Source organism: Monodon monoceros, unplaced genomic scaffold (genome assembly GCF_005190385.1).
Source record: "Monodon monoceros isolate NGI ecotype Baffin Bay Population unplaced genomic scaffold, NGI_Narwhal_1 Super_Scaffold_3, whole genome shotgun sequence".
NCBI lineage: Eukaryota > Metazoa > Chordata > Mammalia > Artiodactyla > Monodontidae > Monodon > Monodon monoceros.
The window spans coordinates 99749978-99762812 of record NW_021703780.1 but is presented as its reverse complement, the minus strand read 5'-3'; the positions used below and the strand labels follow the sequence as shown (position 1 = coordinate 99762812).

General features: G+C 60.1%; 1 protein-coding gene across 3 annotated transcripts in view; it reads left to right on the top strand.

Moving 5' to 3' along the window:
• The window catches only part of FBLN2 (fibulin 2), a 74703-nt gene that overhangs the window by 14971 nt on the left and 46897 nt on the right, over positions 1-12835 (top strand). For 2 of the 3 annotated variants that reach the window (XM_029244228.1, XM_029244229.1), the window contains exon 1: positions 9525-10788. In XM_029244228.1, the coding sequence (XP_029100061.1) occupies positions 9525-10788 (1264 nt within the window). Of the gene's footprint in view, positions 1-9469; positions 10789-12835 lie in introns of those variants that run through there. The other variant, XM_029244227.1, reaches the window with a different exon arrangement.

The following is a 12835-nucleotide window of genomic DNA, read 5'->3' as shown; positions in this document are numbered from 1 at the left end:
TCCCCCCCCCCCCCCCCCCCCCCCCCCCCCGCCCCGCAGGTGCCGTACTCCCTCCGTGATGTTAAGGTGTTACCCAGCTCTGCGCTTCCTGGGGCTGGAATCTTCCTCTGCCTTCCTGAGGACTTCCCAGCGTGCTGTGGCCCATTGGTGCACTGCCCCCGCCCCGTTGGAACAGTGTCCACCCCGTCAAGACACTTTGCTACATTCTCTGGGGCCCTGGGCGTGGGTGACTGACTGACCGGTGTCCTCTTCTGACCTTGTCTCCTTCCTTAATTTTCATGCCCCGCGCCCCTTTCCCTCTTGCTGCCCACCTCACCTCCTCCCACTCCCTTCTTTGTTCCTTGCAATGCCGGCCGCAGTGGGTCCAGCTGGTTCCTGCCTCAGGGCCTTTGCCCATGCTATTACCTCTGCCTGGGATGCCTTTCCCAGTTCCTTGCACGGCCGCCGCATCTGCGCCAGGCAAGTCTCAGCCGAAGCGTCACCTCCTCGGTGAGGGCTTCTCTGCCTGCTCTTGCCAGGGGCGGGCCCCAGGCCCTGTCCCTCACAACCTCCTTACTATCTTCTTACTTACTTGTTCTTTGTCTCTTCTCTTCACCAGGATGTTGGCCACACGGGGGGAGGGCCTCTATGGGTCTTGTTCACCGCCACATCGCAGTACCTGCTGTGGGGACTGGCAGGTAGCAGGTGTGTAATGAATATCGACAAACTGAAGGACTCTGGCTGTGCTCCCCTGGCCAGGCAGACCTGGCTTCATGTCTGCGCACCACCTTTTACTGATGGTGTGACCGGGGGCAGGTCATGTATCCTGTCTGGGCCTGAGTTTCCTTACCTGCAGAGCATGGTTAAATGAAATCAACATCCCTACAAGCTCTCAGGCCAGTGCTTGGCATCGTGTCGGTGCCAAGGAAGTGATAGTTAATATGAACCTGATCAACAGCTAAAATCCCTCCTAAGTTTCTGTGCCAAGAACACGTTTATTATTTTCCCCAGTGAATTAGATGACTTCCTCTTATCGTACAAGGAGCACCAGGTCATCCTCTAATTTCCCTTTTGGCCTTGGGTGCCAGGAAGCTGACCATGATGGGGAGGTCTCAGGGGCAGCTCTTGTTTCCTGTTGGGTCTTCAGTGCAGCACTGTTTTTCCTTTCCGCTCTCTGCTCTTTGATTACTCACTCTTGGCTCCACAGTGCACGTTTTATTACTTTTTACTGTAGTAAAATACATACAAAACTGACCCTCTTAGCCATGTTTTAGAAATTTTAATTTATTTTTGACTGCGTTGGGTCTTTGTTGCTGCGCACAGGCTTTCTCTAGTTGCGGCGAGCGGGGGCTACTCTTTGTTGCGGTGCGCGGGCTTCTCATTGCGGTGGCTTCTCTTGTTGCGGAGCACGGGCTCTAGGCGTGCGCGCTTCAGTCGTTGTGGCATACGGCCTCAGCAGTTGTGGCTCGCGGGCTCTGGAGCACAGGCTCAGTAGTTGTGGCGCACGGGCTTTGTTGCTCCACGGCATGTGGGATCTTCCCGGACCAGGGCTCGAACCCGTGTCCCCTGCATTGGCAGGCGGATTCTTAACCACTGCACCACCAGGGAAGTCCCAGAACGTCCTTTTTAAGGCTGAGTAACATTGCATTGTGTAGAGAGACCACATTTTGTTTATCCACTCATCTGTTGATGGACACTTGGGTTACCTCTGCCTTTGGGCCACTGGGAATAATGCTGCTGTGAACATCGGTGTGCAGATACTATTTTTAGTACATTACTTTCTTACCTTTCTGAGCCTGGGGTGATCTCAGCCCAGATTAGAAATTAAAGCTAGGTTTGGGGATCGTTTCTAGGAGCAGACTCTCTGACCTGCTGTTGCAGGGGTGTGTGTATGTGTGTGTGGCAGAGCCTGTGCCCCCGCTGGTGCCTGGGCTGGTTCCTCCTCCTGGTGCACTCATCCCCCAGCTGCTGCTAGTGGCTCACACCTGCGCGCGCTTCTTCAGACGCCCTTGGCCAACAGGTGTTGGTTCACCGCATGGGCCCAGGAGGTGATCCCCCCGCTTCGTCCCACTGCCAGCCTTGGCCGATGACCCACTGATGTCCCTGAGTGGGATGAGCCCTGGGGTGCCAGTCACATTGCAGAGCCCCTCCGCCCCCCCCACGTTGCAGGCTGGTGTCGGACTTCAGCTAAGATCACATCTTTGCCATCCTGTTTCCCGTTCCCTTCTCCCAGCGTTTCTCCCAATAAACCACATGCTCAGAACCCCATCTCAGGCTCTGCTTCTGGGAGGTCCCGGCTTCAGACAGTGTGTAATTAACTCGAGCGTCCCCTCCCGTGGTTGTGCGGCTGTGGGGATGCCGCTGGATTCTGATACGATTGACCTTTGAGCCTACCTGGGTAGGAGCGGGCTCCTTGGAGGGGGCACAATTCCCAGTGTCTGCCACTTACAGGAGAGACAGGTCCTAACCCAGGAAACCAGGCCGTTCAGGCAGTGGCTTTGGGCCAGGGGAAGCAGGAACTCCTACCTCCCCTGGCCCTCCCTCCTTTGTGTGTAGACAGGAGAGGCCCAGGAGGGTTCCAGAGGATAGAGGGGAATGGGGGAGCCCAGTGATGCCGATGGAGAGTGAGCGTGGACCAGCTGCCGTGGACCAGTGATACCCCGCCATCAGGCCCAGCTTCTGATTTTCCTAGAGAAGTTGGGAATCCAACTTAGGTGTAAAATGTTCTGATTTTAAGTGTTATGACATTAAATCAATTATAAATTAATAGCATCGCAATGTTTTAATAACAGCAACTAATTTCAAAAGTGCCGTGTGGGCCCCCAAACACACTCCATAGACAGACGGCCAGGCGGCTGGTTGGTGACCACCCTCTGGCTGGACTTGGGGGCAGCGGGCAGCCATCTGGGCAGGCTTCTGGGAGAAGCTGGGAGCGGCACTGCCCTCAGAGGTGGTGGCCGGCGGGCCAGGTGGTCTTGATGACTCGCGTGCTTGTAAGTGGTGTGTCTACAGGGTCCTGAGTGTCTATATCCCTTCTGTCATCCCCAGCTGCTTGAGAATCTGTGTTTGGCTGTAGCTGCCTCTTCTTTAAAAGATAGATCCCCTGCAAACATTCTTAATGTTTTGAAACCACACCAGCACCAACCTGAGACTTTGTTCTTGTCTGGGGCTGCCCAGTAAAGATGTAGGATGCCCAGTTAAATTGGAATTTCAGAGAAGTGGTGAATAAGTATCTCCCAAATATTGCACAGGACATACTTAATGCTAAATCATGATGCACTGTTTATCTGAAATTCCTCTGTAACTGCATGTCTTGTATTTTTATTTGCTAGCTCTGGCAAGCCTATTCTTGTCAGAATCAGAAGGCTCGGAGAACCAGAGAAAGGAAGAATTTCCTTAACCTTGTGATTTGGTGTCACATGAGGCCGGACCCCGGTCGTGGTGGCACTGGTGATCAGTCAGTGCCCCAGGGCCATGAGGGGGGCACCAGGGTGGCCTTGCCCACTTGGAGAGTTTGCTTCTGGGGCCTTCTCGGGGTGGCCACTGAGGTTCATTATCAGGACGGGGTCACTTACTGTAGGGACGTGTATCTGTGTTTGCGGGCGGGAGCAGTGAGGGCGGCAGAGGTGCGGTCAGCTCTGATCGCCAGCCCCCCTTGCCCGGGCGCCCTGGGGTGGGGGAGGGAGGGAGGATACGGGACGGTGGGCGTGTCTTGCACAGAGCCCTCAGCCTCCTGTCTCCCTGGACACTCCCGGGAAGAGACCCTTGCTGAGTGTGCCCCTGCCCCGTCCCCCCACATCCTGGTTGTGAGACACTGACCCCGGCCTACGTGAGAAGCCCGCTGCCCCCGCCCTAGCAGGGGTCTGGCCAGCCAGGGCCTCCGCCACCTGCCCGTTCCTGCCTTAAGCTTGCTTCAGCTCCGCACAGCTGGGTGCACCTCGGTGTGGTGTTGGGGGCTCCCATCTTCCTTCCCGTCTAAGGCTTGCTGTCTCCGTCTCTTGGTTATGGAGCGTGAAGCCCGGAGAGGATGCCCAGACGCCCATCACCGGCTTTCACTGCTGGGCACAGTTGGCTGCGTGGCCTTTGTTTCGTGCTGAGTGTGTGAGGGCACGTCGCAGGCTTGGTGGTACTCAGAGTGTCAGTCTTTCAGAAACACCACCGTCTGCAGCTGTCGGAGCTCACGGAATGATGCTGTTCCTTCACGTCCCCTGGCCCGTGGCCCATCTCGGAGCCCGGGGAGCCCGGTGTCTCTCAGCTGTCTGTTCGCTCCAGGTCCGAGCGGGAATCCCGCACGCGGTGGCTGTCACGTCTCAGGCCAGTGTGAACCCAGCACAGCATCTCCTCTGCCCACGTTTGCTGTGTGCCGAGGACTCGGGGCCTTTGTCCTTTAGAAGTTCCCCCCTGGACTCTCTGCTGGGGCTGCTTACTTGGGTCCCAGTGCTTGCGGGTCCAGCTGCCGCGGGACCAGCGGCCCGACACCTGGTGGTAGCGGTGTATTTGCTCAGGGGTTTAGGCAGGTGTGTCGTTGGGGACCCTGGTGGTATTTATACTAGTCTCCGGTCTGATGGGGGTGTCTGAAATGGCCTCATTCACATGCCAGCGTGTGACCAGCGGGAGTGCACACTGGGCTTGCAGGGTCTCCCGGGCAGGGTCCTCACCCGTTTTCCTGGTGGCTCAGGACTCCAGAGACCAAGGTGGAAGCTTGCCAGCTCCTGTGGGGGGGTGTCGGCGTCCCTCTGCATCCCCTGTGGGAGTGGTCACCATTCTGAGTCTCACTGGTTCATGGTTACAGCCCCCTGCCACCAGTCGCAGCGAAGGGGGGATGGGCTTGTGGGTTGGCTGGATGTGTTCGTGCCCTCACCTGAGCCCTCTTGCAGGCTAGAGGGGCTCCAGCGGGAGCTGTGGCCATGGGGGAGGGGGAGGAGCCATCACCAAACCCCTGCTCTGGAGGGAAGGAGCAAGGGAGGTGGGGAACCAATACCCCAACCCCTCTCCTGCCCTCTGATCCCCTGTCAGTGGTGGCCCCTGGGCACTGCGGGAGCCCGGGACCGCAGTCTGAGGAGGGCAGCGCCCCTGTCCCTGCCGGTGCAGAGCCAGGTGGAGAAGGGCAGGGCAGGGAGTGGGTCTGGGGGCCGGTCACCGGCCTAGTGGCCTGTACCCATGTCCTGTGTCCCCTCCACCACTGGACAAATACCCAGTGGCCACATGGTGCAGAGTTCTCAGGGAAATGCACGGGGCAGGAGAGCTCGGCACTCACCCTGCACGCACGTGTGGCCTGCTTGTGTACGTGCCCCTCTCCTGGTGTCCGCTCCAGGGCTCACGGAGGCCAGCTGGCACTGTAGCAATCGTAGTCTTGTTAACGTGCGTGCATTACCCAGCTTCGTTCATCCGTGGGTGTCAGGAGATCCTGGGGGTCTTTCTCTGCGTCTGCCGGGTCCCCGATGAGCCCCTACCTCGGAGTGTGCGCCCCGTGACCCAGCCTCAGGCCCAGCCTCAGGGGTCTTTGTCACCACAGTCTGCCTGCCGGGACTCCCCACTTCAGGGAGGTCAGGTCCCCTTTTTCAGCCCCTCCTGTCATGATTCCTCTTTTCATATTGGAGGGGGGCCGATTTGCAGAAGCCACACGTTCAGGGGGCCACTTCCTGCAGGGGCCGTGGGAAACAGCAGCTGGAGCCCCCCGGGAGGGGCATGTTTGAATCTGAGAACCAGCAATGTAGAGATTGTGCCCTCCTACTTCTCACTCGTATGCGTGTTCCCAGCCCCGCTAGCTTATCTCCAGGGATGGGGAGCTCCCTCCGCACCTGCAGCCTGGTCTGACTCTGACCTGGAGAAAGCTTTCCCCACGTGGAGCTGAGGTCTCTTGCCCTCTATCCTCCGTACACACCTGAGGGGCCATAACCCGTCCTGAGCAGCTGGGGAGATGTGCCAGGCGCCCCCTGAGGCTGCTCTTCCCCAGGGTAGCCACCCCAAGGGACCCAGCCCCTCGCCACTGGGCCACCTCCTGCAGACACATCCCAGCAGGCCCCATCCCTCTCGAAGGTGGGTGCTCCCCCTGCAGACTGACGGGGATTCTGAGCAGCATGCAGGGACCCGGACTTCCATTTTCCCAGCTGGAGACCACAGTGGGAATGACCATGGGGCTCCCAGTTCAGAGGTGAGCCTGGGGGGACCCAGAGCTCAAGCATGTCCAGCCACGTGTGAATGAGCAGAGAGTCCATGGCGTAGGCTTCGTGGGGAACCGGGAGGCCACACGCTGTATGACACCTCAGGGTGGCTGGGGCTCAGGAATTTTCCAGAGAAGTAAGAAGCTGGAAACTGAGCCCGTGCGCCACAACTACTGAAGCCTGCGCGGCTAGAGCCCGTGCTCCACAACAAGAGAAGCCACGGCAATGAGAAGCCCGCGTACCGCAACGAATAGTAGCCCCCGCTCACCGCAACTAGAGAAAGCCCGCTCAAGCAACAGAGACCCAGCGCAGCCAAAAATAAATAAATTAAAATAAATAAAAATTTTAAAAAAAGCTCACTGCGTGGGACACACAATGCATTCGTGGACTAGGTAGTGCCCATGGGCCCCAACTGTGACCTAAGGTGTGGTAGAGCCTCTCCGCTGTGTACAGATGCAGAGCTGAGAGGCTTAGAGGGGGCAAGGGCCTTGCTCAGGGTTGCACAGCAAATGAAAACACCAAGCGGGGGGCTGATGTTCTTTGTCTTTCCTCCGGGCCTGGATTCACATGGTTGTGGGCCATTTGTGACGGTAGGGGGTCCAAGGGCCAGGCCCCGCTGGGAGCCGTGTGTGGGCTGTGGCGGGAATACTGCCTCCTGGATGCAGGGTTCCTGTGAGTGTGTGATGAGGAGGAATGGGGGGCACGGGGGGAGGAAGCTTCTTTCTTAAATGACACTGTTGAGGGCAGACCGGAGGGAGGGCCTTCGTCCCTCCCATTTCCGTGGTTTGTCATGGGGATCTTGGGCCTCTGTCCTACGGGGCCCTCCACCCTCCTGAGGCGGCCGTTCAGCTTGGGGGGACGTGCGTGTCAGCTCTTGTCCAGAGACCCCCCCTCTCGCCTCTTTCCGTGCCCAGCACAGGCTCTTGTCCCTGGAGGCGCCCTTACCATCCTCACCCGGACCATCTCTGGGCTTCTCAAACTCGACAAGGCCCAAACCAGGCTGCCCATCTCCCATGCAGGCCTGTGGCCCTCCTCCACGGCTTTCCCTGCCTCAAGAAGCCCCAGCTTTGTCCTTCCAGGTGTTCAGGCCCAAACTTCTGCTCATCCTGGACTCCCTTCCTCACCCCCACCCAGGCCGTCAGCACATCCCGCCACGTCCTCTCCCGCTGCCCATCTCTTGCCCACCTTCCCATTCTCAGCACGGCAGCAGACGAACCCTTTAAGTAGAGCGTCCCATCAGGTCATTCCAGGCTCCAGGGCTTATCTGGGCATTACCACCCTGGCCCTTGCCCACTGGTTCCACTGTAGTGGCCCCTGCTGCTCCCCACCTCCCTTGTGCAGTCCTGCCTCAGGCCCTTTGCACTTGCTGTTCCTGCCACCTGACATGCTTTGCCTCCAGACATTCATGGGGCTGTGTTCACAGATTTGCTCAGGCCTCAGCTCAAATGCCACTTCCTTGGAGAAGCCTTGCTTGACCACCCTGGCCAAAATAGGCTCTCCCACACCCCGGCCTCTTCCTGTCCCGTTTCCTGGCTTTCATTCATTTATGTCTTCATTGTCCTCATGACTGCCTGGTGTTCAGTAGCCTCTGGAATTGCTCCGCGCACCAGAGTGCCAGTGCTGGCAGAATGTCCATGGGGCCTGCCTCACTTGCTGGTAAGCCCCAGTTCTGGAGGGTGCCGGCTTGGAGGGCCTGTGCCCTCAATCCTGGGTGACTGGCCTCGGAGGCAGACCTCCTCTCCTGCTGCGTGGCCGCTGAGTTGCTCCGTCACTGCCCTGCCCGACAGGGTCCTTGCGCTGCCGTCACACTCTGCCCAGCTCAGCCAGGAGGCGGGCAGCACGATGGCTGCTTCTTTCTCCTCTCTGTTAAAGACTTTTAAGAAGTTCCTGTTATTCTATTTTTTAGGTTTGAAATTTACAAACTTAAAATAGTAGAGATCTCACTTTATTGTCTTTTTTTCTAAATCAGACAATCGTTGCAGTGACTGCAAATGATGGCGCAGCTTCGGGGCCGGGAATGGGTGGAGAGGGAGCCCTTGTCTGTGACTGAGGAGCATGCAGCCCAGGGGTGCAGGCCTGACCCCGAGTCACGCGGGTCCCAGGGCCGTGGGACCGGCGACTTTTGCGAGGATGGAGGTGGGGGGAGGAGCGAGGACAGTGAGAAGGTGACATTTGAGTGGCTTGTAGGGTAACAAGGAGGGGCTGCGGGAGGGTCATGCCAGGGCCCCTGGAGGGAGGGTTAGGGTGGCTCGCACAGGGAACCCAGACTGTTGCTTCCTGGTTGGGAAGCCAGGAAGCCGTGCACATTGGGGTCAGCTGCTTTCAGATCACAGCGGCTTTGCAGAGAAAGGGCAGGAGTGGATGGCGGGGAGGGAGGTGGCAGGCGTGTTCCAGGGCAGGTGGGGGTACAGCTCGAGCCAGGGCGAGGCTGCGGTGGTGGAGGGAAGTGGGCAGAGGGCGGAGAGCTGTTCACGCAGCTCAGTGGGTGGGCGGGACTTGGTGTGTGCGCGCGCGCGCGTGCGGGGGACAGCGGGCGTCCAGGATAATTCTGGGAACGGTGGTATTGTTTGCTGAGGCATCTGAGGAGGTTGGCAGGAGGCTCCCCTGCAGCGTAACTTGCAGTGCAAGGGGATCTGTTAGGGGGTGTTCCTGGGCCCTGGGGTCCGAGGGCCACGGCAGGGGGCTTGGCTGTGTGCCGAGGCCTGGGAGGGCCTGGTTCCAGTGTCCACTTGGCTATGCCCTCTGGCTGGCAGCCACGGGACTCTGGGTGCATGGCTGGGGATCAAGCTGGGTTTCGGGGGGAGATAAACTGTTTGGGTGCTGGTGACTGTGTGTGTGAGACCACCTGTGGTGTCCCGGCACATAGGTGAGGCTGTGGGTGAGACAGCGCATGTAACTGTGCCTGGAGGGCTGTAACCTGGCCTCTGCATGCCTGCCACAGAGGGCGTGAGACCCCGATGCCCCAGGCGTGCCAGCCATGTGCCTGGAGAATGCATGTGACAGTGTGAGTGTGTGCGGGACCGTCGGCCGAGGGTCCCACCCGGGGACACATGTCAGGTGGCAGGTGAGAGTGGGGGTCAGCGGCCCTGGGCAGGGCCACGCTGGCAACTCTGTCAACACCTGAGTGACGGCAGTGCCTGTCTGTGCATCTGAGCAGGTGCGAGTGGGAGCGTGTGCGTAGGGATGTGAGGACGAGTGCATGCGTGTGAGTGAAGGTGGGGAGGCTGCCCAGCCGTGCGCACGTGCCGGTGTGTGTGCCAGGTGTGCACACATGTCCCCCTGTGGCCGCCACGTGGTGCTGATCGTGTCCTTTCCGATTCCCCCAGGGCCTCGTGAGAGAGAACCGTTGATCTGGAGGCGACGCGTGGCTGGCTGCGGGGCATGGCACCACTCGCGGAGCCCGTGGGAGCCTGGCTGGCCGTGGCCGTGGCCCTGGCCCTGGGCCCAAGCCCCAGCACGGCGGTCCCGGGGCAGGACTGCACGGGCGTCGAGTGCCCCCCGCTGGAGAACTGCATCGAGGAGGCGCTGGAGCCGGGTGCCTGCTGCGCCACGTGCGTGCAGCAGGGCTGCGCCTGCGAGGGCTACCAGTACTATGACTGCCTGCAGGGCGGCTTTGTGCGTGGCCGCGTGCCCGCCGGCCAGTCCTACTTCGTGGACTTCGGCAGCACCGAGTGCTCCTGCCCGCCGGGCGGTGGCAAGATCAGCTGCCAGTTCATGCCCTGCCCGGAGCTGCCGCCCAACTGCATCGAGGCCGTGGTGGCGGCCGACAGCTGCCCGCAGTGCGGCCAGGTGGGCTGCATCCACTCTGGCCGCAAGTACGCCGCTGGCCACACAGTCCACCTGTCGCCCTGCCGGGCCTGCCACTGTCCTGACGCCGGCGGCGAGCTCATCTGCTACCGGCTCCCCGATTGCCACGGAGACGCCGCCCCTGGAAACTTCTCTGACGCCGAGGAGGGTGACCCTGAGCGACACTATGAAGACCCCTACAGCTATGACCAGGAGGTGGCCGAGGCGGAGGCCGCGGCGGCCCTGGAGGGCGAGCTCCAGGCGGGCGCCGGGGGCCCGGCTGCTCTGGGAGCTGGGGGTCAGCCACCTTCAGCCATCCAGGCCACCCGCTGGCCGGCTGCCCTCCCCAGGCCCACGGCAGCTGCCGCCCTGGGTCCCCCAGCCCCAGTGCAGGCCAAGGCCAGGAGAGTGACGGAGGACAGACAGGAGGACAGAGAGGAATTGACAGTCAGGGAGCAGCTGGCAGCAGGTGGCCCCAGGGGCCTGGATGGACAGCCCACAGCAGGTCCAGCCCCTGGTCTCCCTGTCCAAGAAGAGGCGGCAGAGGCCAGGGCACGGCCCGAAGAGAACCTCATCCCGGACGCCCAGGCCACCCCCCGCAGCGCCGGGCAGGAGGGAGCTGGGCCCATTCCAGCGTCAAGCACGGCCAGTGTCCTCGCATCACAGGCCACGCAGAGCGCTCCCGAGGGTCCGGCAGAGCCCAGCACCCACGCCATCCTGACCACACCTCACCAGGAGGCGGCCCGCGTCCCACCCACCCAGGAAGTGCCCAAGCAGCCACCGGTTCTGCCCCGTTCTCGGCCAGAGGAAGACACAGACCCCAACTCTGTCCATTCTGTCCCCAGAGGTGACCCTGAAGGTAAGCCTGTTTCCTGGTTTCTCCAGGGACACTCATCCCAGGGAAGGGCAGCCTCGGGGCTCTGTAGCCTGGCCCAGGTCTGTGCACAGCTGCCTGGAGCAGGGGAAGCTGGGTCTGCGGGGCCAGGCCAGGGACAGCCAGCACCATCCCCAGAGCTCCGGGCTGGAGGCTCTGAGATGGAGCTTCCTCCTGGCTCAGCTTCTGGGGGTAGCATGGTGGGTGGATGGGTGGGGTCCCTGTCACGGTAGGTGCTGGGCTACCTGATAGGGCTGTGGCCGAAGGCCTCTTACATGTACCTTATCAGGGCTGGGGGGCCCCTGCAGAGGGGTCCACAGGTGCCCTGGCAGGAAGTGGGAGCTCACAACCCTGATACAGCTGCCTGCTCACACCTCCCTGACAGTAGCCTCTGGGCATGGATGCTGGGCTCTTGGCCTCTGCGGTGGCAGCAGAATGGATGCAGGCTCTTGTGGGTCTGTCACCCCTTCCTGCCAGGGGTCCTGCTAACATACAAGTGTTTTCTGTCCCTCCTCTGCTCAGTACCTGCTGTGGCTCCCACCTACTCAGAGTAGATACTGAAGTCCTCTCAGGGGCCTCAGGCCCTGCACAGCCTGACCCTGGGGCCTCCCGGGCCTTCTCTTCACCCTTTTATTGTCCCTTTTGGCTGTTGTAACAAAAATACATAAGACTGGGTGGCTGAACAGCGGACGTTTATTTCCCATAGCCCTGGGGTCGGGAAGTCTAAGATCGGTTGTCTGATGGGAGCCTGCTTCCTGGTAGAGCAAATGAGGCCACATCTCACCTGGGTTACATCAGAGGTGGAGCATCTCTTCTTAGAAGGGCACTAATCCCATCATGAGGCTTCCACCCTCAAGACCTAGTTTTCTCCCCAAAGCTCCGTCTCCAGATACCATCCCACTGAGGATTAGGGTTTTAACGCATGAGTTTGGAGGTGGGAGCATAAACACTCAGTGCCTAGCAACCCTCTCCCTCCGCACTGTGCTTAGCTGCACGGGCCTCCTGGCCCCTTCCAGTACTTTCCAGCCCCAGGGCCTTTGCACTTGCCACTGCCTATTCCTGAAGTGCTCTTCCAGGTGTCCATGAAGTTCGCGTCTTCCCTCCATTTGCTCTCTGTTCAAGGTTACCTGCCTAGAGAGGTCTGCCCTGACCACCCCAGTCAAAGAGCACCCCACCTTCCTCTTACACTGCTTTAATTCCTCCCAGTAATACCTGGCATTGCAGCACATCGTTACTTGTTTAATTTTGTCTCCCCCGGTGGGATGTGAGAGCCATGAGTGGAGGGACCCCATCTGCCATCTTCTCTGCTGTGCACACAGTTGGTGCTCTGTAAACATTGGGTGAATTAATGAGGGAATGGGGGGGCTCTCTGGCCACCCCTTTGCCAGTCATCCCCCCTCGTGCTAGTTCCCTGCCACCCCATGAGCACCCTGCACTGTCATCCCCCTGTGTCCCACCCCTTTGCTCACACTCTTCCCAGTGAGCTCAGGCAGCACCGCTTCCAGGAATCCTTCACTGGGTCTTTGTGTCTTGTATGACCCTTCCTCCATCCCCACTCTGCAGCTCCCTGCCCCCACCTCTGAGGGAGCCCTAGGAGTTGTCTGGGTGTCTAGATATCTCTCTCCACAGCTGCGAGTCCATGTCTTGTTCAGTCCTGTGTCATTCACTCTGTAGACCCTTATTAGGTACCAACTGTGGACAGCCCCTAATGGGCCGCTGGGAGGCAGGAACTGGCCAGTGTGGTCCACAGGCTGTGAGTGGGGGCTGCCCGGGTGGCATCTGGGATGGTTTCCTGGGGGAGGGGGCCCGTGTGTCCAGAGCTCTGGCCGTTGCTGGGCGTCCGCTGTGTGCTGAGGCCGAGACTGCAGGCTCCCCCAGCCCCCAGGCCCCCGCCCTGGCGGCTCCTTCCATCCTGCTCTCGGTGGACGGGCACAGAACTCGCCCTTGCTGAGCACCTACTAGGTGCCCAGCCCCGTCTGTGACTCGATCCGCCCACAAGCTGGGAGCTGGGCTCCTTCTCATTTTCAGCTGA